The sequence below is a fragment of the Muntiacus reevesi genome, chromosome 2 (genome assembly GCF_963930625.1).
Source record: "Muntiacus reevesi chromosome 2, mMunRee1.1, whole genome shotgun sequence".
Taxonomy (NCBI): domain Eukaryota; kingdom Metazoa; phylum Chordata; class Mammalia; order Artiodactyla; family Cervidae; genus Muntiacus; species Muntiacus reevesi.
This window is the reverse complement of record NC_089250.1, coordinates 8540501-8567962: the sequence shown is the minus strand read 5'-3', so window position 1 is coordinate 8567962 and position 27462 is coordinate 8540501. Positions and strand designations below refer to the sequence as shown.

At 39.1% G+C, this 27462-nt stretch overlaps 1 protein-coding gene across 1 annotated transcript in view; it reads right to left on the bottom strand.

Moving 5' to 3' along the window:
- MACROD2 (mono-ADP ribosylhydrolase 2) overlaps window positions 1-27462 on the bottom strand; it is a 2149518-nt gene that overhangs the window by 667240 nt on the left and 1454816 nt on the right. Inside the window, exon 7 of the mRNA XM_065919545.1 lies at window positions 16877-16907. Within this exon, the coding sequence (XP_065775617.1) occupies window positions 16877-16907 (31 nt within the window). The remainder of the gene's footprint in view (window positions 1-16876; window positions 16908-27462) is intronic.

Below are 27462 nucleotides of genomic sequence, written 5' to 3'. Positions count from 1 at the left end.
AGTCACGATTCAACATTTTCCTTTGCTTTTTTTTTAAATATTTTAAAATGTTTTTATTTTAAAATTCTTTTTTTCATCTCATTTTAAAAAAGAAAGTTACTTAAAGTCACACAGCTAGTAAATGGCACATTCAGGATTTGAACTCAGTATCAGATCTATGCCTTCTTCACCATAACTACCTCCTTTCTTTCCTTTGCTTTTAATAGCAGAAGGTATGCAACTATTTAATTCCCACCTAATAATGAGGCTGTGAACAAAGCTAGTAGAGGTGATAGAATTCTAGTGGAGAGATTTAACATTCTAAAATATGTTGCTGTTAACATGTTGCACTCAATATATCAACAAATTTGAAAAACTCAGCAATGGACACAGGATTGGAAAAGGTCAGTTTTCATTCCAATCCCAAAGAAGGGCAATGCCAAAGAATATTCAAACTACTATACAATTGTGCCTATTTCACATGCTAGCAAGGTTATGCCCAACATCCTTCAAGCTAGGCTCTAGCAGTACATGAACCTAGAACTTCCAGCTGGGTTTAGAAAATGCAGAGGAACCAGAGATCAAATTGCCAACATTCACTGGATCATAGAGAAAGCAAGGAAGCCCAGAAAAACACCTACTTCTGTTTCATTGATTTTGCTAAAGCCTTTGACTATGTGGATCACAGCAAACTGTGGGAATTTCTTAAAGAGATGGGAATACCAGACACCTTACCTATCTTTTAAGAAACCTGTATGTGGGTCAAAAACAAACAGTTAGAACCTTATATGGAACAATGGACTAGTTCAAAATTGGAAGAAGAGTACAACAAGGCTGTGTATTGTCACCCTATTTATTTAACTCCTATGCAGAGTACATCATGCAAAAGGCAGGGCTGGATGAATCACAAGCTAAAATCAAGACTGCCAGGATAAATGTCAACAACCTCAGACATGCAGATGATACCACTCTAATGCCAAAAAGTGAAGTGGAACTAAAAAGCCTCTTGATGAGGGTGAAAGAGGAGAGTGAAAAACCTGGCTTAAAACTCAACATTCAAGAAAACTAAGATTATGGCATCTGGTCCTAACACTTCAAGGCAAATAGAAGGGGGAAAAGTGGAAGCAGTGACACAGTTTATTTTCTTGGGCTCCAAAATCACTGCATATGGTGACTACAGCCATGAAATTAAAAGACACTCGCCCCTTGGAAGGAAAGCAATGACAAACCTAGATAAAATATTAAAAAGCAGAGACATCACTTTGCTGACAAGGGTCTGTATAGTCAAAACTATGGTTTTTCCAGTGGTCATGTGTGGATGTGAGAGCTGGACTATAAAGAAGGCTGAGCACCAAAGAACTGATGCTTTCAAAGAGTGGTCCTGGAGAAGACTATGAAGAGTCCCTTGGACAGAAAGGCGATCAAACCAGTCAATCCTAAAGGAAACTAACCCTGAATATTAATCTTGGTGGGTCAGATGGTAAAGAATCTGCCTGTAATATGGGAGACCCAGGTTAGTTCCCTATGTTGGGAAGATCCCCTGAGAAGGGAATGGCTACACACTCCGGTATTTTTGTCTGGAAAATTCCACAGATAGAGGAGCCTGGAAGGTTACAGTCCATGGCGTCGCAGAGTCAGACACAACTGAGCGACTTTCACACTTTTTTTTGGAAGGACTGATGCTGAAGTTGAGGCTCCAATACTTTGGCCACCTGATGTGAAGAGCCAGCTTATTGGAAAAGATCCTGATGCTGGGAATGATTGAAGGCCAAAGGAGAAGGGGGTGGCAGAAGATGAGATGGTTAGATAGCATCACCAACTCAATGGACATTAATCTGAGCCAACTCTGGGAGATAATGAAGGACAGGGGAACCTCGTATTCTGCAGTCTTTGGGGTTGCAAAGAGTCTGACATGATTTTGTGACTCAACAACAATAACAATATATGAGGAAGATTTGAAAGAAAAGTGAAAGTGAAAGAAAACTTTTCTTTTTTTACTGAACATCAAAGAAGAGATTAACTAAATGAATCATCCTGCGTTGTAATCTCATATCCTCCTGATTCCTCATCCCTACCTTTGCTTCTCTGCCTTGTTAGTGGAATGGAAATCTGATCTTAGTCTTATATGGACTATTTCCATATGGCAAGGCAAATCACTTAATAACCCTGGGTCTCATTTTTCCCACTCAAGAAAAATAAGGAGCTAGACAAGTATGATATACAAAATGACTTTTAACTTCAAGAGCCTATGATCTTAGAAATTTTTTTTTTAAATGTGCAAAATTTTTAGGTACTCTTGGCAAGACAAAGCAAGCATCAATTGGGCCTTTTCACTCTTTAAGTCAACTGGTAGGGTAATGGTTGTTTACTCCCCAAGGCTACCCAGGAGGAAAGCATTTGAATGTTGCTTTACAGAACTTGATCTGGTTTTGACCATCAGAATATGCTGTCTTGCAATGTGAAATTTCACTTTTGAGGCCACAGATAACTGTCATTATTTTGCCTCTCTTATTTGCCTGTATATAAAATTTTTATATACATACAGAAAAAACAAAATGTTGTCATCCTTAGGGTTTAGATAAACTGTTGTGAACTTGAAAGTGATGAAGCAAATTGACTTATTTTTTAATCATTAGGCTACAGTGGTTATGGGTAGGTGTGATATAGAAAGTCTGCCATGATATTACCAGCAAGTTTCACTTCCATGTGGCTGAACTCATGAGGCTTAACCATAGGGCTACATCAGAGTAGGCAAAAAGACAACTGGTCTCCAGATAAGCAGCATAAAGAACTCAATCAAAAAAAAAAAAAAAAGAATTCAATAGGCAGTGAGGTGGTGCTTCCTGGTATCATTCAGTCTTAAGTAAAGCTTTAATACAATGAATTACTTAAAAATTCATTAGTAAAAAATGTAAATTACTTGCTCAATAGTATAGATACTCTTCTAGAGTCTAGGTAGTAGAAATGAATAACACTCAAAGCTCCTATCCTTGAGGGACTCAGCCTCTAGTAGGAGAATAATACTTATAACAACAATAAAATTACTATTAAACAACAAAAATAATACTAATCAAAAAAAATGTTTATCTTTATGTGCATGCTCAGTCAACTCAATCTTTGTGGACCCCATGGACTGTGGCCTGCCAGACTCCTCTGTCCATGGAATTATCCCAGGAAGAATACTGGAGTGGATTGCCATTACCTCCTCCAGGGGATCTTCCTGATCCATGAGTTGAACTCAGGTCTCCTGCATCTCTTACATTGACAGGTGGATTCTTTACCAATGAGCCATCTGGGAAACTCATTATCTTTATGTATCTGGTACCATTTTAATGTGATATCTCAGTCAGTTCAGTTGCTCAGTTGTGTCTGACTCTTTATGACCTCATGGACTGCAGCACGCCAGGCTGCTTCCGTGTTCATCACCAACACCTGGAGCTTGTTCAGACTCATGTCCATCGAGTTGATGATGCCATTCAACCATCTCATCCTCTGTCATCCCCTTCTCCTCCTGCTTTCAATCTTTCCCAGCATCAGGGTCTTTTCCAATGAGTCAGTTCTTTGCATCAGGTGGCCAAAGTACTGGAGTTTCAGCTTCAGCATCAGTCCTTCCAAGGAATATTCAGGACTGATTTCCTTTATGGACTGGTTTGATCTCCTTGCAGTCAAAGGGACTCTCAGAGTCTTCTCCAACACCACAGTTTAAAAGCATCAATTCTTCGGTACTAAGCTTTCTTTATGGTCAAACTCTCACATCCATACATCTAATTTAATGCTTCCCAGGAGCCACAGTGGTAAAGAATCCACCTGCAGTGCAGGAGACATGGGGTCAATCCCTGGGTTGAGAGGATCCTCTGGAATGGCTACCTGCTCCAGTATTCTTGCCTGAAGAATTCCATGGACAGAGGAGCTGGCAGGCTACAGTCCATGGGGTTGCAAAAAGCAGGGCATGACTGAGCAACTGAGCACAACAACAATTTAATCTTAGAACAACCCCATGTTACTGGCATTGTTATTCCCATTTGACAGCTGAAGTTCCTGAGACCCAGAGAGAGTAATTTGCCTGGACACATGGTTAAGACAGACTCAGAATTTTAACCTAGGCCTATGTGATCCTGAAATCCAGATCCATAGCCACTTTGATATATGCCATCCTACTCCAGACCTTTGGTACTCTAAGGGAGCTCTGAGGCAGTGATAACTCAAAGAATGATCACACACAGTGATGCAGACCATGCTACAAGAAATGTTTATCATCCTCCAGGCAGCAGGACACCATAGTCATGAAAAAAGGTAGCCATTGAAGGGACTTGAGAAAAAGTGGGCAGGCAAAGAATGAAAATGTTTCAGGATGATTAAAAATAATCTAGATGATTAAAAATAAACTCACAATATATAAAAGATCTAAATGTATAATAACAAATTTTATAAAACTAGAGGAAAACATAAGCAGAATATACTTTGATGTAAATCATAGAAATATTATTTTGGATCTATCCCCTAAAGCAAAGGAAACAAGCAAAAGTAAACAAATGGGACTTAAATAAATATAAAAAACTTCTGCACAGAAAAGAAAATCATTGATAAAACAAAAAGACAACCTACTGAATTGAGGAAAATCTTTGCAAATGACATTCCTGATATGGGGTGAATATCCAAACAGCCATTTTCCCAAAGAGAAAATGCAGATAGCCAAGAGGCACATGAAAAGATGCACAACGCAAGTAGTGATCAGAGAAATGTAAACCAAAACCACAGTGATGTAACACTTCCCACCTGTCAGAATGGCTATCTAACACTAAAAGCAGAACTACCATGTGACGTAGCATTTCTACTCCTGGGTATACATCTGAAAAAAACTAAAAGCATTAATTTGAAAAGATACAGGCACCTCAGTGCTCATAGCATTATTTACGATTGCAAGGTATGGAAACAATCTAAGTCTCCATCACAGATAAATAGATAAAGAAGATGTGATACACACACACACACACACACACACACACACACACACAATGGACATGTTGGCATTTGCAGCAACCTAAATTGACCAGGAGGGCATTTGCTAAGCGAAATAAGTCCGGCAGAGAAAGGCAGATACTGTATGATATCACTTCTGTGTGGAATCTAGATAAATAAAAAATAGTGAACAGGACAGGAAAGAAGCAGCCTCAGGTATTTGGAGAAAACTAGTGGTTACCAGTGGGCAGAGGAGAGGGGGTGGGGAAGGGGTTATTAGGATATGATACCATGTGTGTGAAACCTTGAAAATTGTAAAGCACTACAGAATTTAAAGAATCTCTTATTCAATTAGAAATTAAAAAACCTAGATAACACCACTGGATGAGTTATAATTTATACATTTAGATATATAATTATGCTAAATTAATTCCTATCAGCATTACTCATAATAGTAAAAAAGTAATACCAAATACATATATCCATGAACTGACAAGGGGATAAACAAAATGGGGTACATTCATATAACAGAATATTAATAAAGAGGAATAAATTACTGATGCATGCTACAACATGGATGGAGTTTGAAAGTATTATGCTAGAAGGAGGTCACAAAAGATCACATATTTCATGATTCCATTTATATGAAATATTTCCAGAACAGGCAAATCTATAGATACCAAGAGTAGATTATTATTTGCCTAAAGTTGGGGAAGAGGGATTATGGATTAACATCTTATTTGGAGTCTCTTCAGGGGATGGTGAACATTTATTAAAATCAGATGATGATGGTTACAAAGCTTTGTGAATCTACTAAAATCATCTTGAAAGGAAGGGTTTTCTATCATGTAAACTATATTTTAATAGAAATGCTTAAAATGAACTACAAATAAAAGATTGGGCTCTGTTATTATTAACTGACTCTGCTGTTAGCCTCTTAGAAGTCTAAATGAAATCATTCCTTTCAATAAGTAAGAAAATAGAAATGAGGGTGTGATTGATCTCAGTGACTATTGAATCCAGAGTCTGGTTTCCTAACACTGGATTTCCCTACCATTCATTCATTCATTCATTTATGTGTAATGCCATTCTTTTTTTTTTTTAAATTGAAGGGTAATTGCTTTACAGAATTTTGTTGTTTTCTGTCAAACCTCAACATGAATCAGCGATAGGTACACATATATCCCCTCCCTTTTGAACCTCCCTCTCAGCTCCTTGCCCACCCCACCCCTCCAGACTGATGCAGAGCCCCTCTTTGAGTTTCCTGAGCCATACAGCAAATTCCCGTTGGCCATCTATTTTACATACGGTAATATAAGTTTCCATATTATTCTCTCCATTCATCTTACCCTCTCCTCCCCTCTCCCCATGCCCATAAGTCTATTCGCTATGTCTGTTTCTCCATTGCTGTCCTGCAAATAAATTCTTCAGTACCATTTTTCTAGATTCCATATATATTCATTAGTATACAATATTTATCTTTCTCTTTCTGACTTACTTCACTCTGTACAATAGGCTCTAGGTTCATCCACCTTACTAGGTTTACAACAAAACTGAGAGGAAAGTACAGAGATTTCTCATATACTTCTACCTATCTCCAGACATGCGGGGCCTTCCCCATCACCAACATCAGACACTAGAGTGATACATTTGCTACAAAAGATGAACTTACAGTGACATATCATAATTACTCAAAGTCCATGGCTTACCTTAGGGCCCCCTCTTCACATTTTCCATTCTGCAGGTTTGGACTAGAGTGCAATGACATACATGAATTATTGTAGTATGAACAAGTATTTTCACTGCTCTAAAAATCCTCTGTGCTCGGCCTATTTATCTCTCTTGCAACTCAAACCCTAGAAAACATTGATCTTTTTTTATTGTATCTGTAGTTTCTACTTTTCTAGACAGTCATATAGTTGGAATCATATAGTATGATTTCAACATGAAGCCAGAAGACCAGCTTCTTCACTTAGTGATACAAATTTGAAATTTCCCTGTGTTCTTTCATGGTCTGATTGCTCATTTCTTTTTAGCAAATAATATTACACTTTTTAGTGAATAATAATTCACTGTCTTAATCTGCTACAGTTTATTTACCTATTCACTGACTGAACGGCATCTTGATTGCTTCTAAATTTTGGCAATTATGAACAAAGCTGCTCTAAACAGGTGTGCATGTTTTAATGTGGATAGAAATTTTCATCACCTTTGGTTAAATACCAAGGAGCACAACTGCTGGGTCACATGGTAAGACTATATTTAAAAAAGAAACTATAGTAAGAAATATTATAAGAAACTACAGAATTATCTTCCAAAGTGGCCATACCATTTTGCATGCCCATCAGTATTGAGAGTTTCTATTGCTCCACACCCTCACCAGCATTTGATGTCATCAGTGTTCCAGATTTGGGCCATTCTAATAGGAGTGTGGTAGTATTTCAGTGTTATTTTAATTTGCAATTCCTTGATGAGATATGATTCAGAATATATTTCCATATGCTTATTTGCCATCTGTATATCTTCTTTTATGAAACGTCTATTAAAGTTTTTGACCTACTTTTTCATTGGGTTGTTCATTTTTATTGTTGAGTATTAAAAACTTCTTGCATATTTTGAATAACAATCCATTATAAAGTCCATCTTTTAGAAATATTTTCTCCCAGTCTGTGGTTTGTCTTTTAATTCTCTTGACTTTGTCACTCATAGAGCACATGTTTTCAATTTTAATGAAGTCCAAATTATGAAATTTTTCCTTCTGGATCATATCTTTGGTATAGTATCTATAAAGGCATCACCATACTCAAGGTTATCTAGGTTTTCGTCTATATTGTCTTCTAGGACTTCTGTAGTTTTGCAATTTACATTTAGTTCTATGATCTATTTTGGGTTAATTTGGGAGAAGGGTGTAAGATCTGTGTCTAAATTATTATTATTATTATTATTATTATTTGGTATGTGCATATCCAGTTGTTCAAGCAACATTTATTGAAGAGACTATTTTTATGTCATTGTATTACTCCTACCCCTTTAACAAAGATCAGCTGTCTACATTTACATGGGTCTGTCTCTAGGATCTCTACTCTATAGATCTATTTTTTCACCAATTCACACTGTCTTGATTATTATAGCTTTAAATAATTCTTGAAGTTAGGTACTGTTAGTCCTTCAACTTTGCTCTTTTCCTTCAATACTGTGTTGGCTAGTCTAGGTCTTTTGCCTCTCCAAATAAACTTTAGAATCCACTTGTCGATATTTATAAAATAACTTTCTGGGATTTAAATTGGAATTACATTGAACCTATATATCAAGTTGGGAAGAACTGATGTCTTTGGAATATTGAATCTTCCTATCCATGAGTGTGGGATATTTCTTTATGCACTTATTTGTATAAATTGAAGCTTTTATACCAATCGCTATCCTACAATTCTTGCTGTAATTGCTTATTAGTTCCAGGATGATTTTTTTTTTTGTCAGTTCTTTTTGATTTTCTACAAAGATGATCATGTTGTTTCCAGATAAAGACAGCTTTATGTCTTCCATCCCAATCTATATGCCTTTTATTTCCTCTTCATAGCAACGACTTACACTATGATGCTGAGAAGTGGTGAGAGGGAATATCCTTGACTTGCACTTAATCTTAGTGAGAAAGCTTCGAATTTCTCACCATTAAGTATGGCATTAGCTATAGGTTTTTGTAGATAGTCTTGTCAAGTTGTGGAAGTTAGCTACTAGCCCTAGTAGTTTACTAAGGGTTTTTATCATAAATATGTGTTGGATCTTGTCAAAGCTATTTCTGAATTCTTTGATAATTACATGCTGTTTCTTTCATAGTCTGGTGATGTGATAGATTAACTTCATTTAACCAGGCTTGCATACCTGGGCTAAGTCCCACTTATCATGAAATCTAATTCTTTTGTCTTTTGGACTTGATTTGCTAATATTTTTGAGGATCCAATTACTTTGTAGTTGTTAATTAAGCAAATACTTATTAAGAACCTCTCTACATCCAGCTCTGGAAGCACAGAACTTAGAGACCAGTTGCATAAGCTAAGTCTCAACAGAATAAAAGTCTTGAGTAAATAGAAAATTAGTTTTACCAGCAATTTAGTTGCTTAGAGAGATCTGGGAATGTTTAGGTGAATCTACATTCATTTAAAACATTTTGAAATAAATTCTGGGCAACAAATAGACAACATGTAAGGTAATTTCTTGTTGATCTTATTAATTTCAATTTAATTTTCAATCACTTGCCAGAAACTCTCCCTATTGACCATAGCTGAAAAGAGAGATGAGGCATTAAAAAATCTATTTTTTTTTTTCAGTTCTTAAGAGTCTAAGGAAACTTACTTTGACTGCCAAGGAGGTTTAGATTCATATTCATATAATCATTCTCTCTCTCTTCTTTCTGTCTGTCCTTCTTCCCCTCTCAACATCTGCCTGTTGGTTATATTTTCACCCTACTGTGATCAGACTCTTCTCTAAAGTCACATTTCTCTAGGGTTTTTGGTACACAAGACGTTGATCTATATCTGCTCAGGATCTCTGATATGTTTACAGACGGATATAGCCTCAGGAGCTTAAGGAGTTACATAACAAACTATAATTGATTCCTCCAAGGGTTTCTACAGAAATGGGCACAAATTAGGAATATAAAGAGCGATACAATTATTTATTCATTCTCAATATATTGATTTTAGTTTCTACTGATACGTCTGCAAATTTTGGAAGAAGTACAGTACAAAAAAAGTTAACACAATTGATGTAAGATCTAAAGGTCTACATATACTGGCTGACAACTAATAATAAGTCACTGTATTGATGCCTTAGGAATTCCATACTTTCAAAATTTTCAGGATTTGGGATTATAAAGGCATCTTAATAAAGTAGGCACTATCAAAATCATTAACTACTCTTACCAAATAGAGACTATAAACATTCAAATATTTATTGATTCTGAGTAGAATCAAACCACTCCAGAACTAGTTTACCTGTGAGTGACCTGTCTGATTTAATTTGGTCTTCTTTCCCCCTTGAGTGATGATATCCAGAAGGCCATGGTGATTTAACGCTTTCTTCTTGCTACATGAAAGAACTGTAGTCGGACACATAGAATTCAAATTACACTAATTTCCAGTCTCTTTTGGAGTTAGGTTGGTCATGAGACCAATTTCTCTCCAATGAACGAAAGATGGAAGTGAAAAGTGCTACTGTGAATCCAAGGACTGTAGAATAGGGTGCATGCCCATCCTACTTGTTTATTTTGCTAGAACCAAGAAAGATAACTACCCAAGAACAGTGCCTAGTGAAAGGCAGAACAACTACTTAATACCATAACAGATTAACGGCACCTTGAATGATAGCGTGGAACAAATCCTCCCTAACCAGAATGTTCTCTTAGGAATTATTAGCATAGAAATAAATCAACATCTATGTATACTAAGATACTCTAGTTTGGATTCTCATTGTTACAGAAGCTTAGCTTTACCCTAACTAATATGGTCTCATTCAGATGCATCTCAGGATGAGTTTTTAAAAATAGAATCATTGACTAAAAAGGATTTGACATGAAAATCATTGTCCTAAAGAGCTAAATATACTTGACTTCTCTAAGAGCTGTCAGAATTATTTTTGAATTCCTTTCTAAAGAGAGCTGAGCTATGTTTATTTAAAGTCACTCTTTAGATACAAGTATGTATAAGGAGCAAATAAAAAGGAGTGTCATTCAAGATTGGATGAGAAAAATGAGCAAGCACACGGAAATTATTCTACTGATCAAATGGAAAATGTGACCCATTCTTAGGAAATTCTAGAGGGAGAGCATCTTATTAGTGCTCCCATTTTTAACATGGCTGAAAGGTATCCCCAGGTTCCTACTAAATGGATAGACTTTGTAATTTACTGAAGTGGTTTCCCTATTTCCTTAAAAGGCTTACTGTTTTATTACTTCTATAAGAAAAGCCATTTTTAACATGTAACATAATAATAAATGGCAGCTTCTAAGGACGGGGTGGCTTGGAAATTATTTCTGCTTTCTAGTCCTGAGACAAAATTTTACCTTGACATAGTTGCAAGGAGGTAGATAGTCAGACCTCAGGAACAGTAATAAAGTTGTAATTTTTATTACTTTTTGAAACACTTAATCTTTTAATTAAGTCCTAAAACTGTTTAATTTGAACAGAACACCAGGGAGAATGACACTGGTTTCCACAGTACCACGAAGCTAGGCTTCCAGGATTTTCATTTCTTTCGGTAGATCCCCTGAGGGAATCCTGCCCGTGGGCCTCGGTGTCATTTTTAGGTAAACTGAACTGGCATATTTTGTTGCTGGATGATTGAAACTATTTTCCAGAGCAAAAGTAGAAGCTTTGGTTTCTTAGTTTATGTCTTTTTTATTATTAGAGACTCCACAGTTTGAGAGAGTAAAAGGGGAGTTTGTACCACACTTTGTGGGATGAATGTATAAATGTGTACATGTGTGAGTGAATTTTCTAGAACTGTCTATTCAGATGATAAGCACTCAGAGGATTAGAAACAATTTAATAGGTATAATTTAGTTGTCTATTAAACTCTTCCTCCAGGGCTTCCTAAGGATCAGTTCATAAAATATTATTCAAATGTGATAGAATTAAGATGAGTATGGCCCCAGCACTGCATTTTCCCAAAGCGAAGCAAGTTACACTGACTCTAATGTTATGTTGCTTTGAGGTCCAGCAATTAACTCAAGGATTATTAAGAACAGTAACACTTCCTAGAGTGGGAATTATGTGTCCAGGACAAAAAACACAGGATGTCATAGAAGGGAAGTTATGAGAGAGAGTAAGAGTCACCATTAGCCCACCTAAAAGGAAGTTTTCAAAGCAAATGGAAATATCAAAGGGAAAAGAAGAAAGCCAGAGGAAGGAGGGGAGCTGTCAGGGGGATGAAAGGGAGGGACACACATTTTTGTCAATTTTGCCCTGGTTTCCAAATGTATTACATAAGATAAGCCTTCCCGCAAGCCCCGGACTGCCCAGCCATGGTTGTCACACCCTCTGAAATCTGTCAGCATTTAGAGCTGGCAGAGGGCTTGCCCTTTAGCATTGCCTTTGGAGAATGCCCTGGTTTCTTTCCAAGTCATGTCTCTGAATGTAGACAGATGTAGTGATAAAAATATTTGCCAAGTAGATATAAGGTTAGTGAAACATCGTGTCGATCTCCTTTTTTACCACTAAAAGCAGAAGAGCAAACTTGAATGCAAATGAGGGATTCAATTAGAAAGTTGTGTTCTGGCAGCATGTCATGGAAAGCAGAGGGAGACCAGGTGATTTGATAGAAACAGGCCTTCCACGTTGATAACAGAAATCGTATGAATAAATATGGGAGCCGCTTTCACTAAATTATGCTGCACTTAAATTTTTTCACCAGATTTCCAGCCAGTAACTCAATGTCTGAAATTCCTTACTTTCTAAAAACACCATCTTGTACCTGGAAAGGAAGATTCAAGTCTTGTTTTGTGTGTGTGTGTGTGTTTCCCCTCCACAGAGAATATATTTTCTCAATTACTCAAAGGATATACTTTTCCACCTGGACTTCATTTCTGTTAACTATATTGACTCTCATAAAATGGATAAAAATTATTTTTGCTGCTCACTTCTCAGTAAAAATTCCATTGCTATGGATCATGTCTAGCCTCTTGTGTTAAACTTATTAGCACCAGAGTATCCAAGTTGGGCTCAGAGGGCAGAAGGCACGCACAGGATCTGAAATGTCCATCAGGGAAGCTCAAATCTATCCCTCTGAGACAGGTTTAGCGGCCAATTCAAACTTTTAACTAGGATCTGGGAGTTTAGAGCCCCTGCAAGCCTCATCTGGATCTATTTTTCCAAAACTAACACAAGTCTTGCTTCAGCATTTTACCAAATGTGGCTTTTCATCCTGAGTGTAAGCAGGCGGTCTGGTGCCCTGTGGAACCAGCCTGGAAAGATTACACTGGGGGCAGCCATGGCAGTGGATGAAAATCAAAGTAGAAAAGCCTAGCCCCTCATCCAGGGAAACTTCAAAGCAAGCAGGGCCTGCTCCCATTATGTTTTCCTCTTAAATTGGGTTGAATCTCATGGTAGATAGTTGTCAGTCTGTGTCTTGCAAAAAGATGCAGCTGGTTTTATCTCCAAAAGGCTGAGGGCTGAGGAGAGGGCGAGAGAGGAACTAGTCTCTGCCAGGGTCTCCAGCGTCTCAAAGCCTGGATCCTCCAGACATGCTTTGAGTGTGGAGATTAAGTCTAGGTTTCCACAAATTGGGGATGCTTACTGTTGAAATGGCCCTGTGTGAGATCACCTTGGCAATTAAATAACTCAAACCCTTCCAAAGAAGGCTCTACCATAGTCAGTAATTCTGTTCTAATAGAAGAATTAGAGTTACATTGAGTTTGGGGGCCATAAACCTAAAAGTGAAGGTTAATCCAAAGCAAACAAGTATATGAGAAATTACAGTGGATGGGGCAGTGGGCTGGGACTAGGGCATGTCGGGAAAAGTCAGGATGGGGTCTAAGAGCAACGAGTACCTCCCTGAGAGATCATCATTTGATGAGCCATGATAAACAGTGAAGACTTTGTTGTTGTTGTTGTTGTTTTTAGGTGAAATAGAGTGCTGTATTTATCTCAGTTTTCTTTCCTTTAAAAATACAATTATTGGAGTAGAGTTGATTTACAGAATCGTTAGTTTCAGGTGTACCAGTAAAGTGAATCAGTTTTACAAATACAACCCCCTCAAAAAAAAAAAATACACACACACACACACACACACACAGATTGCTTGGTTTCTAACTAAACAAGTTCTTGAGTTTTCATTTTTCCTTGTGAAGATGAACACTGCTATGCCTAAAGTTATCACTTCCAGTTTGAAAATGCTTTTTAAAAGTAAATTTGTTTCTCTTAAAATAGAGCTGTTTGTCCTTTGAAGAAAATACCAACTAGGTAGTTTCTCTACTTGTTATTTTGCCAATCAACAATTCTGCTTCTTGTATCATCAGTTAGTCATCAATTGGGGTTATAAACTCATAATTGAGCAGCAGTATTTCCTGAGCTTCTCCAGGAGACACTATGCTAGATACTGGGTGTGTGTAGAATATGCACAAGTGAATCCCTACTCACAAAAAAGCTCCAGATAGGCTACAAACACAGGATATATTTTTAAAAATCTATGGAACAATATGAATCAGCAATTATTAATTGTCCATATTACAAATGCTGAAAAGTTTCAAAGATGTAATGACCATCAAGAGTTGGAATACTCAAGGAAGACATCTCATAGATCAAGCTTCAACCTATACAAGTGTGTGTGGTGTGTTTTTATTTTGTTTGTTTGTTTTGCTTTTAATTTTCTTTTTCTTTTTAGCTGTGGATCACCTTCTTCGAATAAAGTATTCTTTTTTTTTTTTTTTTAATTTTTATTTTTTTTATTTTTCAGTGGGTTTTGTCATACATTGATGTGAATCAGCCATAGAGTTACACGAATTCCCCATCCCGGTCTCCCATCCCACCTCGCTCTCCACCCGATTCCTCTGGATCTTCCCAGCCCAACAGGAAGTATTCTTTCAAATGCCAATAAGTAAAGATAAACGTAAAATTGATCTAGATAATAGAGGAGCTAGAACTAAGTTCTGAAAAACAGCAAGAAAACCACTGATCCATAAAATATGAGTACTTAGGAGAGGATCAAGGGCTGATTAGAAAGCTACAGTTTCACAAGGGACATGTGACATAATTCCAAGTTACAAAATGCTAAATGGTTCAGAGAGTAAAGAGACCTGGAGTAATCTAAATGTTACTAAAGATCTCATGAAGCTGAAAGTAAGTCTGGGTCTAAAGCTCAAGTGCAACTAATGAAAGACAACATGGCACCTGACTTGCAGGTTTCAGCTTCACTTTGAAATTTACTCAAAACCTAGACAGGAAAAGAGATGAGCAGCCAGGACTTGAAAATCACATTCTTTGACCTGGCGCGTTGAAAATTGACTGAGCTCACGTCGTGGCAGCCTCTAAACCAGCGACTGTGACTCCCTATCAATGCCCTTCTCAAGTCTCCAGTATTCCCTCCCACCAACACAGTGCAGTGCTGAGTGAGTTACTATACATTGACCCATGTTACTCTAAGGAGAGAAATCCCTGTCCTTCAGGGATCACAATTAATCCAGAGCCACTTTAATTTTGATTCCACTTTTACTATCCTTTCTCGAGCCTTTCCTTTTAGTGTTCATGCTCATCTTCCTTTACTTTTCTGTTTCTTTTCCCCACCACCTTCCCCTTTTTAGGTGTATTAGCTGTTAAATTCAGTTTCTGAAAGTCTTTGAACACTAGCATCAGATTCTCAGAGATAAAATAGACATAGGCAATGTGACATAGTATTGTCTGGGGCTTTTGGGTTTTTGTGTGTGTGTGTGTTTGTTTGTTTAAGGAAAATCAAGATCGTCGTGTGAGAATATTCTCAAAATCAGAACCATTTCTGTGGTGGAGTCTGATTTGCCTTTAGACAAGGTGACATGAAGATCCAGATAAAATGTTGCATGTAATGCTTTTTCTAAGCAAATATACCAGTGAGAGTTATAGCTTGGCACCTGTGAGGTAGAAAGAGTGGCAGTGATGGGGTGATGGTGCAGATGGTCCAGCCTTAGCTCACCAACCCAGTGTCCTCTGCATTTCCCCAAAGACAGGCTGTTGTGGAATCCAGAGGCAGTGGGGGGGGCGGGGGGGGGGGGGTTTGCAGAAAGCATGCTTTTGATTTTTAAGTAATGTCACCAAATCTTTTCCCATTTAATTCAGGCCTACATTTTCCACTTTATTTTCACTGAAACCTTAAAAAACAAAAAAACAAACAAACAAAAAAAACCTTGGAGACTTCCCTAGCGGTTCAGTGGTTAAGAATATGCCTTGCAATGCAGAGAATGTGAGTTCAGTCCCCGGCTGAGGAACTAAGATTGCACACGCCGCAGGGCACCTGAGCCCAAGAGCTACAACTAGAGAGACCATGTGCCTCAAAGATCCCATACGATGCCACTAAGGCTGGATGCAGCCAAATGAATGTTAAAAAATACCACCTTAGGAGGAAAGAAGTCTCCTGCCTCTGACATCACTTTAGCTATCCTTTCCCTGTAGTAACACATTTAAACTAGTTCTTTACATCTGCATGTATTTTATTTTACACTTAAAAGTCTCCACGTGAGAAGCTTGAGCTCAGAAAAGTCATAATCTTATTTGTTTGACCAGAAAACTCTAAAATGATAAACTCTGTTTTACCTGAATATTGTGAAGCAGATTTATTAACAACCTGAGGAAAAAAGTATATGGAAATGCCATTGTAGGTGAAAGAATATTTAGAGAATTTTAGGCTGGTGCAAACAAAAGGTTTTAAAAAACATTTTGCTTCCATCACTAAGTAAAGCAGCTGCTACTGAAAACAATCTATTGATACCAGAAAAAAAAAAAATCTACTTCGAATCAAAAATATGTGTTTATATTAACAATCGCATCTTTTAAATTAAATATATAGATATATACATGTGTGTGCATTTTAATGCTTCTATAATTTTGTAATTCACAACAAAATAATGGTAATGTTAGATTTTATATGCGTTATGACTTGTCTGACAGAAAAATATGACTTTGTTAAAGAAAACACTATTAGAGGTCAGATTATATGAGAGCAAACATTTTTACATAACAAAAGACATTAAGCCACAGTGCACCTAATTATTGCACTTGGTATGCAATATGACTAAATTCAGTAACACCCAAAATATCCAAATAGCTCTTGAGATTCCTCAAAGAAATTTGACCTGTATTTGAATCTTTTTAAATGACAGCAAACTACATCCATCAGAAACCTCTAATTTTTCCTGTTAAACTTGACATTAACAACAAAATAAAGAAATATAAACATTACCAAAAGATAGATCACTTACCATAAATGCCTGTTGAGATACAGGGAAATGCCTGTGAATAAACCACAAAAAACAGAATAAATTTTAAAGGCTCAGCTCTCCCCAAACTCAAAAACATCTATTTCAACATCTGTTTTGCTTGATAAAGGGATGGCCTCTGCTCATATACTCTGAGCTCTGAACTCTACTCAGGTGAAGTAGGAAACACTGTGGAAATGGTATATTTGATTAAGTTTTCTTTACCAGCAATTATTCCAGCTCATAAGAGCCAAGGATCAAATTACCAGGAAACGTGGGAACCAATTGTTAAACATAGTTACAAGAAATCATATCATCTAAGCCTACAATGAACTAAGTTGTATCTAAAAGAAATAACCATTTGTCAACAAGTCCTAATTATTTGCCCCATTTTACTATGACCCTTGCTATTGAGATGACCATGTCTGTTATATGTGTCTGGTGGAAATACAGTATACCAGTATGGTATGCTACCGGGCATTCTGTCCCAGCTCTGTATCAAGTGACATCATGTTGGTGGCATAAAATCTGAAAATACCAATCAACATTCATCTGTGTCAACTGAAACCATAAGCTGGCTATGGAAATAAAATTTTGATAAAATTTAACAAAAGGATTCTGTAAGAATCAATTGGATATACAGAATTTCTAATAAAGGGTATTTTATATTCTATTCTATTCAAGAAAGAACATTAAGAACTTTATATGAACAACTGACTGGTTCAAAATTGGGAAAGGAATATGGCAAGGCTGTATATTGTTACCCTGTTCATTTAACTTATATGCAGAGTACATCATGTGAAATGCAGGGTTGGATGAATCACAGCTGGAATCAAGATTGCCAGGAGAAATACAAACAACCTCAGATAAGCAGAGACATAACTTAGCTGACAAAGGTTCCTATAGCTATGGTTTTTCCAGTAGTTATGTATAGATGTGAGAGTGGAACCGTAGGAAGGCTGAGTTTCTAAGAATTGAAGCTTTTGAACTGTGGTGTTGGAGAAGACTCTTGAGGGCTCCTTGGACTGCAAGGAGATCAAACCAGTCAATGCTAAAGGAAATCAACCCTGAATATTCATTGGAAGGACTGATGCTGAAGCTGAAGTTCCAATACTTTGGCCACCTGATGTAAAGAGCTAACTCATTGGAAAAGACCCTGATGATGGGAAAGATTGAAGGCAAAAGGAGAAGAGGGCAGCAGAGGATGAGATTGTTAGACAGCGTCACTGACTCAACGGACATGAACTTGAGTGAACTCTGGCAGATTGTGAAGGACAGAGAAGCCTGGCGTGCTGCAGTTCATGCGGTTGCAGAGCGGGGCACAGCTTAGCAACCGGACAGCATATTCTATTCTTATATTTAAGTTCTGTGCTATACATTCTTTGTATCAGTAAAACTTAAAAATAGACTTACAGAAGTAACATGTTAAATTTTTGGACTTCCCAGGTGGCGCTAGTGGTAAGGAACCTGCCTGCCAATGCAGGAGACTTAAGAACCTAGGGAGGAGGAAGATCCCCTGGAGGAGGGCGTGACAACCACTCCAGTATTCTAGCCTGGAGAATCCCCACAGACAGAGGAGCCTGGCAGGCTGCAGTCAGTAAGATCGCACAGAGTCCGACACAACAAAAGCGACTTAGCATGCACACTAATTTTTTGAGTCATTTTTTAAACACTTGCTGGCAAACCACTGCTTATACCAGACACTGTGGACTGAATGCTTGTGTCCACCCAAATGTAGAAGCTGAAACTCTTAACGTGACGGTATTTGGAGGTGGAACCTTTGGGAGTTAATGAGGTCATGACAGTTGAGCCTTCACGATGGGATCAGAATTCTTAAAAGAAGAGGAAGAGAACAAGCATGCTCTGCACCAAGTGAAGAGACAGGGAGAAGGTGGCCATCTGCAAACGAGGGCATGCCCCTGCACCAAACGCCAGATCTGCTGGCATCTTGGTCTTTGACTTCTCAGCTGTGAGAAATGAACGCCTGCAGTTTAAGCCATCTAGCAGTTTGTTATAGCAGCCCAGTTAAAGACATCGTACTTTACTTAGCGATATTTAGAGTTTGATTGAAAGAGTTAATGAATAAATGTAAATAGAGTGAAGTCAAAATCGAGCTTTCTAACAAAAGGAGGGGATCTCAGAATGGTGATGTCCTCCTGCCAATGTACCTATATGTAAATCTGATCGAGTTGCTATCATCTTTGTCTTTTCCCAGGAAAAATGCAGATGATAACATTTACCATATAGAAGTATGCTGCAGGAATTCATGACAGGATAGTTTAAAAAAGGACTGATGTTGCACTAGAAATTCAAAAAACTGCAGCTGCTGTTGATTGTAATAACTAATATGATGGCTGAGCTCAATCATAATGAAATGTTTAAGTCTTTTTTATTTATGTCTTTGGGTTAAACATGCATTGCATTTTATTTTCCTTAACATTTTAAAAGAATGCATATTTATTCCCTTCACTTGGATCTTCTATTTAAAGTCACAATTTACATGATTTGTTTTGGACACAGTAATATTAATAATAGACTCTGTTGAGCTTAGTTATAAATCTGTGAGACACTTTTTTCCAGTCATTTCACTAGTAAGTGCTACTAGTTGCTAATGAAAAAAGGGCAGTTTCTGGGATGGAGTAGAAGCTATTTTTAAAATGAATTAATTATCTGATTCCTCTCATTCTTGAGGTGCCAGTAAATCAGAAGGATTTTCTTGAACCACTCAATCCATCCAGTGACCCACAACCATGAAAAGATAGTATGGAGCAAATTCTCCTGAAAATATTGTAGTTTTTTTTGACAGGCATTCACCAAGATTCTCCATAGGCATGTAAATTAACTGCATGCTCACTGTAAGTACTTTGTTGCTAATAGTAAGGACTTGACATTCAGGAATGGCCTGCTTAGAACTAGAAATTAGAGAGGATTCAGAATCATTCTTATCACTTGAGCCACACCCACTCATGTTTCATTTGCTTTTTAATGCGGTGGAGAGAGGTGAGTTTATAGCTGATGCCCCAGGAATTCCACGGAAACAAACTAAACACATAAGCATTATCCACCTTGTGCTCCAGGTAGACAAAGGGAAAAGTTTGAGAATGGTTGCATCAAGCCATCAAGCAGAAACTACTAGCTACTAGAATGGTTTCCACAAGCCGGTCTGCTAGAAATCCCACCTGGACACCCTTTCCATTCAAGATGTCGGAGAGTTTAGCTAACTGCTTGGAGCATCTGTTTCCTCATCAGTAGATGGAAACTTGAAGTGCTCCTGAGGGGTCTGTGGGAGGACGAGGCGGAATGAGGACACAAAGCATTGTGTCTGACAAGGGGCACCACCCCAGCGAACGCTGATTCTTCTGCTGGCCGCTGTAATGACGGCCAGACTCTGCTTTAAGCGGGGCGTCTATTGCCCTAGGGGCTTCCCTGGTGACTCAGACGGTAAAGAACCCGCCTGCAATAGAGGAGACCCAGGTTCAATCCCTGGATCAGAGAGATCCCTGGAGAAGAGAATGGTTACCCACTCCAGTATTCTTGCCTGGAGAAACCCATGGACAGAGGAGCCTGGAGGGCTACAGCCCATAGGGTCGCAAAGAGTCGGACACGACTGAAATGACTGAGCATGCACACCCACTGCCGTCCTAGCAGGGCTTCCTGCCCTTGGCACTGTTGATATCTGGGACCAGACGGCGCTTTGTTGCCCGGGGCTGCCTGGAGCAGGGCGAATTGCATAGCAGCTTCCCTGTGCTCTCTAGCCACTTGCTAGGAGCAGGCTCCCAGTCTTGACAATCAGAAACATTTCCAGGCATTGTCACATTTCCGCAGGGGGTGAAATCACCCCTGGCTGAGGACTACTGCCCTAGAATCTAGCAACTAGACCCCAGCCGGGCTGCCTGCAGACAGCCTTCAACTGTCAGCCTTTTCAGGGATGGTCTCAGGCGCAGAGACCCTCCTCACTGGGGCCGTGCCCTGGCCCATGGTCAGGGCAGAGTATAAAGGCCTCGGCTCACCTTGGCTCAAGTCAGCGCAGCACTGCAGACCCCGCAGCACCACCGCCATCGCCGAGCCGCAGGGCAGCTCACGCCTTTCCCCCTGCCCCTCTCGTGATCCCCTCCCCGTTTCTCCAGGGGCTGATCCCCAGGAACAGCTCACTGAACATCCTGCATCCTGAACTGTCTCAGAGTCAGCCTCCGGGGGACCTGATCTGAATCCACTCCCTGCTTCCCCCTTTTGTCCACTATTACCAGTCATTCTCCATCAGATTCAGCAGAAGAGAGAGAACATCAGACAACTAAAGGCAGCTTTCACTTGCCTCCGCTCCCAGCTCTATCTCAGAATCAATCATGCGACTTAATAATTGAGTCTGAATGTACCAACTGTCTTGTCTGTTTTAACAAGGACAAATAGCTTCATCCGAAAAAGACACTGTCGCCTTCAAAGTGAAGGCACACAGTTGTGTAATGAAGGCTGGCTTTGATAATATTATTGTATTAATTCAAACACAAAGGCAATGATAAAGCAGAGCTAGGATTGCAATATCATGGAAAAACTCATTGTATGTAAAGCAACTTCGCATACAATTCATCCATATAAATTTCCTAATTGATCACTTTTTATCTTGAGAAAAAGAGAGGAACAGAGAAAGAAAACAGTGAGCAAAGTGACCTCAACTAAAGGGTTTCACAGCACATTTGTTCTTTGCCATACTAAATTTCTGATGGGGCCACCAGAAATGAACAACATAGGATTTGTTTATTTCAAAGTTATATTTAATATAAGCACCTCCCACAAAAATCCTCTCTTGTGGAAGAATGATAGATTGCATTATACCAAAACCCAGGCAGTTTAGCCTGGTTTATTTTAAAGCACATGTAATTCTGCAGTCACCTGTAGAACTTGGGGAATTGACATCATCAGCCCACTTTGTAAGGCTCCAGACTCCCCTTCCGGCAGGCAAGCCCCAGGAGCAAGGACGTCTCCATGTTAATCAGAGCCGAACCTATAGCCACCAGCAACTTCAGAGCACTTGACTGCCAGCCAGTATTTTTTTTTTTCTTTTTCCCAAATCAGCATGTACTTCCCTCTTGTGGGAAAAATTTTCATTTGACTTGGAGAGTGAGAGAGGATTTTTCTTTTGTAAAATTATAGATTTCCACCTGGAAAATACTTCCTTAGCCCAGCATGTTGGTTTCAAGTACATTTGTAGAAACACTGAAATCCTCAGGGCTGTAGACTATGCTTCCCATTCTCTTGGACGTCTGTCTCCACTTCTCTCACTTCTGTCTCAATAATTTGAGGACAAAGGAAGCAATACCCCTCAACCTTTGTTTTGACCCGAACGGTGCCTCAAAACCAATACAGGGAGCCCTTAGCCAGCATTATAACCATCACATGCTCTCCCTCGGTCCTTGATGCATACCAAGTGGGAATTTTTCCTCTCCTCCTTGTCCAAGGTCACTACCATCTACCCACTGCTTATAAGCAGCCTTGGGATCTAAGTAGGTCTGATCCCACCCTCAGGTCCCCAGGAAGGTGATGCCTACAGAAGGTAAGTAAGCACATACCTCCTTTAGTCACGAGGATGGGGAGATGGGGAGTTGTGGCATCACTGAGCTGATGGCGTAAACTAACTCTAACTGTAAAGTGGTCTCAACCACTGGAATCTTTCAGTTACTTAGTCAACACTTTCCTCATCGCTTAGTCCGTTTTAGTCAGGTACTTCATTATTTGCAAGCAAAAGCTTGCTACCTGATACACCTTTCATTTAAATGTTTGTGATTATATATCACTGTTCCCTGACTTGAGGAAGCTGTCAACTGTAAGAAACATCATTTTGTCGTTGTCCTTGGTGTGCCACTGAACAAGAAGAAGCTCTGTAACAGTGAAAATACACTTTCCTACCACTTAGGACTTTTATTCTATACCTATTGAAATTACTATTTTGGATTTATCTAAACTGTTTCTTAAGTCATAACTTGCTCTACAGCATAGATTAAAAAGGAGAAAAAACTGGTTACAATTTCCTCAAACTCCTTCCTGTGAAGAGTCCGGTACTTCTGAATGACTTTTCAAAACAGAATTCTAGACATGAGCTTTCCATAGTTTTATCCTTGGACTCTCAAAGTGATATTGACTCAGGCCATCACAAGTGCTCCCCTGCTGACTCAGAACTTTCCTTCCTGGCCCACGACACCCTCTCTGAAAGTTTGGAAGTCGGCTTCTTCTTTGATGCTAACAAAGGTTTTCAGACAACATCAAAGGCACATACCTCCTTAAATGGCCCCTAACTGGTTGGGCAGCTGAAGGTCAAGGCTGTCCAGTCAATGACTTGGGGAAGACTTGGGACAAATGTACACATGTACATCTACAAGACCTTACTGTAACTAGGCTTGACTATAAACAGCCGGGGGTACAAGAGGCATCCTACTTTCAAAGAAGTTAGAATATGAGAAAACATGCATCTGTGAAGCTTAGGGTACCACTCTTCGTCTTTAGATGTCTGGTTATCAGCCTAGTAGGTTGTACCAAAGTTCTCTTATCCCCAGGATGAAGCATACTTGGTTATTTCTCAAACTGTGATATGCCTCACTCTAGGAGTATGCAAGATATTTTGGTATACAACAAACAATCACTGTCCATTCCAATGTAGTGTCAATATATTATTTTTATATGCTGCATTAGACAGCCAAGAGTACGCCTCTCAGGGCCTCAGTTTCTTTAATTATGAAAGGAGCAGAGTTGGACTAGATGGATCAGTTCAGTGATTACATTCTGCAAAGCTATGAAACAGCCTGTTATGCCTCTCTAAAGCTCAGGATAAAGGTGCTGAAGAGCCAGGCAATTTTGCAGCATCCTGAACTCCTCATAGTGTTTAAACATGGGAGGTGGTAACATAGCAACAACAGAGGCCATTCTTGAGTTACAGTAGCCTGCTCCTTATCTGTGGTCTTGCTTTTCTCAGTATCAGTGACCCCTGGTCACCTGCAGTCTGAAATCATTAAACTGAAAATTCCTGAAGTAAACCATGCACAGATTTTCAGTTGGGCTCCATTCTGAGTAGCACGGGGAAATCTGGTGCCACCTCACTCCATCCTGCCTGGGGCATGCATCCTTCATGTACCCTACCTGCGGTCACTTAGTAACCACCTCGGTTACCACCTCAGTTATTATCCCAGTATTGCTGTATCGCGGTGCGGTGCTTGTGTTCAAGTAACCCTTCCTTCTCTTACTGATGGTCCCAAAGCCCCAGAGCAGTGGTGCTGGCAATTCGGATATGCCAAAGAGAGGCAGTGCTTTCCTTGGGTGAAAAGTGAAAACTCTCGGCTCACAAAAGAAAGAAAAACAAAATATCAAACAATTGTCTGCTGAGGTTGCTGAGATTAGCGTAAGAACGAATCTTCTGTCAAAATTCGTGAAGAAAGTAACTCCGTGCTATTCTTGCCGTCACACCTCAAACTGCGAAAAGTTACAGCCATGGTGTGTGATAAGTGCTTAGAGAACACGGAAAACGCATCAAATTTGTACAATATGACATTTTGAGAAGGAGACTGTATTCAAACAACTTTTGTTACAGCATATTGGTACAGTTCTATGTTATTATTTTTGTTGTTAACCTTTTGTGTGTGTGTGTATGTGTGTGGGGTGGCAGGGGCGGGGGCTGCGACTCAGTCGCTCAGTCCTGCCCGACTCTTTGGGACCCCACGGATTGCAACCCGCCAGGATACTGGAGTGAATTGCCATTTCCTACTCCAGGGGATTTTCCAGACCCAGGGATCCAACCCACAGCTCCTGTGTCTCCTGCATTGGGAGGCAGATTCTTTGCCACTGAGCCATCTGGGAAGCCCTATTAATCTCTTACTGCACCTAATTTATCAACTAAATTATCAATCACAGGTATATATGTCAGGGAAAAAACACAGTATATATATAGGGTTGAGTATTATCCATATTTTTGGCATCCACTGGGGGTCTCAGAATGTATATCCCACAGATAAAGGAGATCACTGTGCTCCAGGGTGCTAAGCATGGGCTAAAACCTCTATGCAGAGAATCTGATTCATTCTCATGAACAATCCTGTGATGAAGAACCTATCACTCTCTCTTCATAAACATGGAGGAGAGAAAGCTAAGAAAGTGAACTCCCTCAGGGTCACAGAAACTGATTTTGTGTAAGATATCTATTTTACGTAAGGCATAACTGATGGTTTACCCTTCATACTTGTTAACTACACAAAGAATTTATAAATAATTCTCAAAAGGATGAAAGAAGACAGGCTCGGGGAGACACAGTGGGAATCTTCTTCTTCAGCCACAGCTCTTTCTTTCTCAGATTCAGCTAGAAAACCCTCCCCTCGGGCCATCACAGACAATAGCATGGTGACTATCACACTGCTCCATATATTTAGATTTTGAAGCCTGAGATTGTGTCTTTTTCCTGATCTTAAACCCTTAGTCCCTTCAAATCACATTTTAATAAAATTTGAAGTCACGTTTTATGTGGCCTTCAACTTCCCCAAGATCTGGCTCCTAGCTCCCTCCCCACCCCCCTTCCCTCCCACTTGTCCTTGGGCTCAGAGTTCCAGCAGCACTGGTCTCCTTTTGTTCTTCAAACATGGAAAGGCAATCCAACGTCAGGACTTTGGACTAGCCGCCTCCTGTCTGGCGTGCTTCTTTGTAAGTTACTGATCAGATACCACCTCCTCAGGCCTCAAGCTAAACTCCTCTCTCTTCCCTCAGGATGCAGGGTCTCCGTGACTCTTCTGCCACCTGATAGACAGGTGTTTGCTTGCTCATTGCCTCCTCAACCCTGGTCTCCCTACTGGCAGGCAGAATCTAGGTAGATCTTTGTCTTTGTCTAGGTAGATCGCATCAATTGCAGCTAGAATGAGGCCTGGCATTCAATAAATATCTTGTGAATGGATGAATAAATGAATAATTGAGTTATATGCCACACAAACACAGATTTTTTTTTTCCTACAGAAATTGGAGTATATGTTGTGTTTTATCTTTTGAGACTATTTTTTTTCATGTCTTAGATGTTGGAGACCTTTCATTGTCAGTGTACAGTGATATAATGTCTACATAATATTCTAGGCATGATTACACTATGTTTACTTAACATGATAAACGTGTAGGTTGTTTGTAAATATCGCTGTAATAACACTTCCATAAGCATTCTTGACTATGCCTTTATGCAGCTAACATATTCTGGCAAGATATATTCCTAGAAATAACATTAATTTGTTTAAATGGGCAAACTGACCTAAATGAAAAAGTTTAAAATTTTGAAAATGCAGTCCTTCCACAACCCTCCTCACATACCTAAATCCACAAATACGCAAGTCACTTGCATAAAATACATAGTATTTGCATATATCCTATGCATACCTTCCCATATACTTTAAATCATCTCTAGATTACTTATAATATCTAATACAATGTAAATGTGATGTAAATAGTTGTAAATACAATGTAAATGATATGTAAATAGTTGCCATTACAAATTGAAGTTTCACTTTTTGGAAATTTCTGGAATTTTAAAAAATATATTTTTGATCTGTACTAGGTTGAATCTGCAAATAGGAAAGTAGATAGCTACAGAGGACTGATTGTACTGACAAACTGCTCCCCCTAAGATATTTTTTCAGTGTAAAATCTCTTCAACAGTAAAGACAATAATTTCACAACCCCCCCATCCCCATTACATGGGTGAATAGAGCAACAGAATGCTATCTCTTTAACAAATTACTGGAAAATGCAAGCATCATCACAGCATTTCCTTCCCTAAAGCTGAATAACCTGAAGGCCAAGGTCATTTAAAGGAGCCTGTGAATGAGATCAGGTGGAAATAGCCGGGGCTGGAGCGCATGGCGCAGGCTCACTAGGCACCGTAATTATAAGCAATAACTTTGTTTTTGTTTTCTTCATTATACCTTGGGAATCACTGTCATAAAGTCATTTATTGCCAGCTGCTTTCGCGTTTATAACTACAACTCCACGCAATATAAAACAAACTATTACACAGCCATGAATAGGAGCAGTCCTCTTCTAAACTTTCTATTTTCCAAGAAGACAGATGGGTTACTTCCACCATGAATTTATATGGATGCAAAATGTCAGAACCAGCAAAGGGGAAAAAAAAACTGCGTTTTGCCTGAGCTCGCTCAAGTGACTGGTAGGAATGTTTTACTAGAAACTATATGTATGTGAAAATGAGAACTAGTCCCCATAAACCCACTGAACCCAAAAGAATGTGCATTCTGTTCCCAAATGTCTACATCTGTAAACTCCTTTTACCCAGAAGCAAAGGGAAAAAACAAAGGTTAAAACAAAAAAAGGAAAAAACAAAAACAAAAATCCTTTTCATGTTAATAGCAAACCAGTGGTGCGATATGGAAGTTCCTACGGAAACCAAATATTGCTAAAATGATGCTTTTTTCCATAAACTTGACTGCCTCTAATTTTGAAAGTATCTGCCCCCATGTCTTTCTCATAATTAAATATATGTACTGGGCTCATTCTACACCCCTGGTGCCGAGAGGAGGGGGTGTGAGGGGATGGCCTTAGGTGACCTTTTCCTGGGTGGAGCT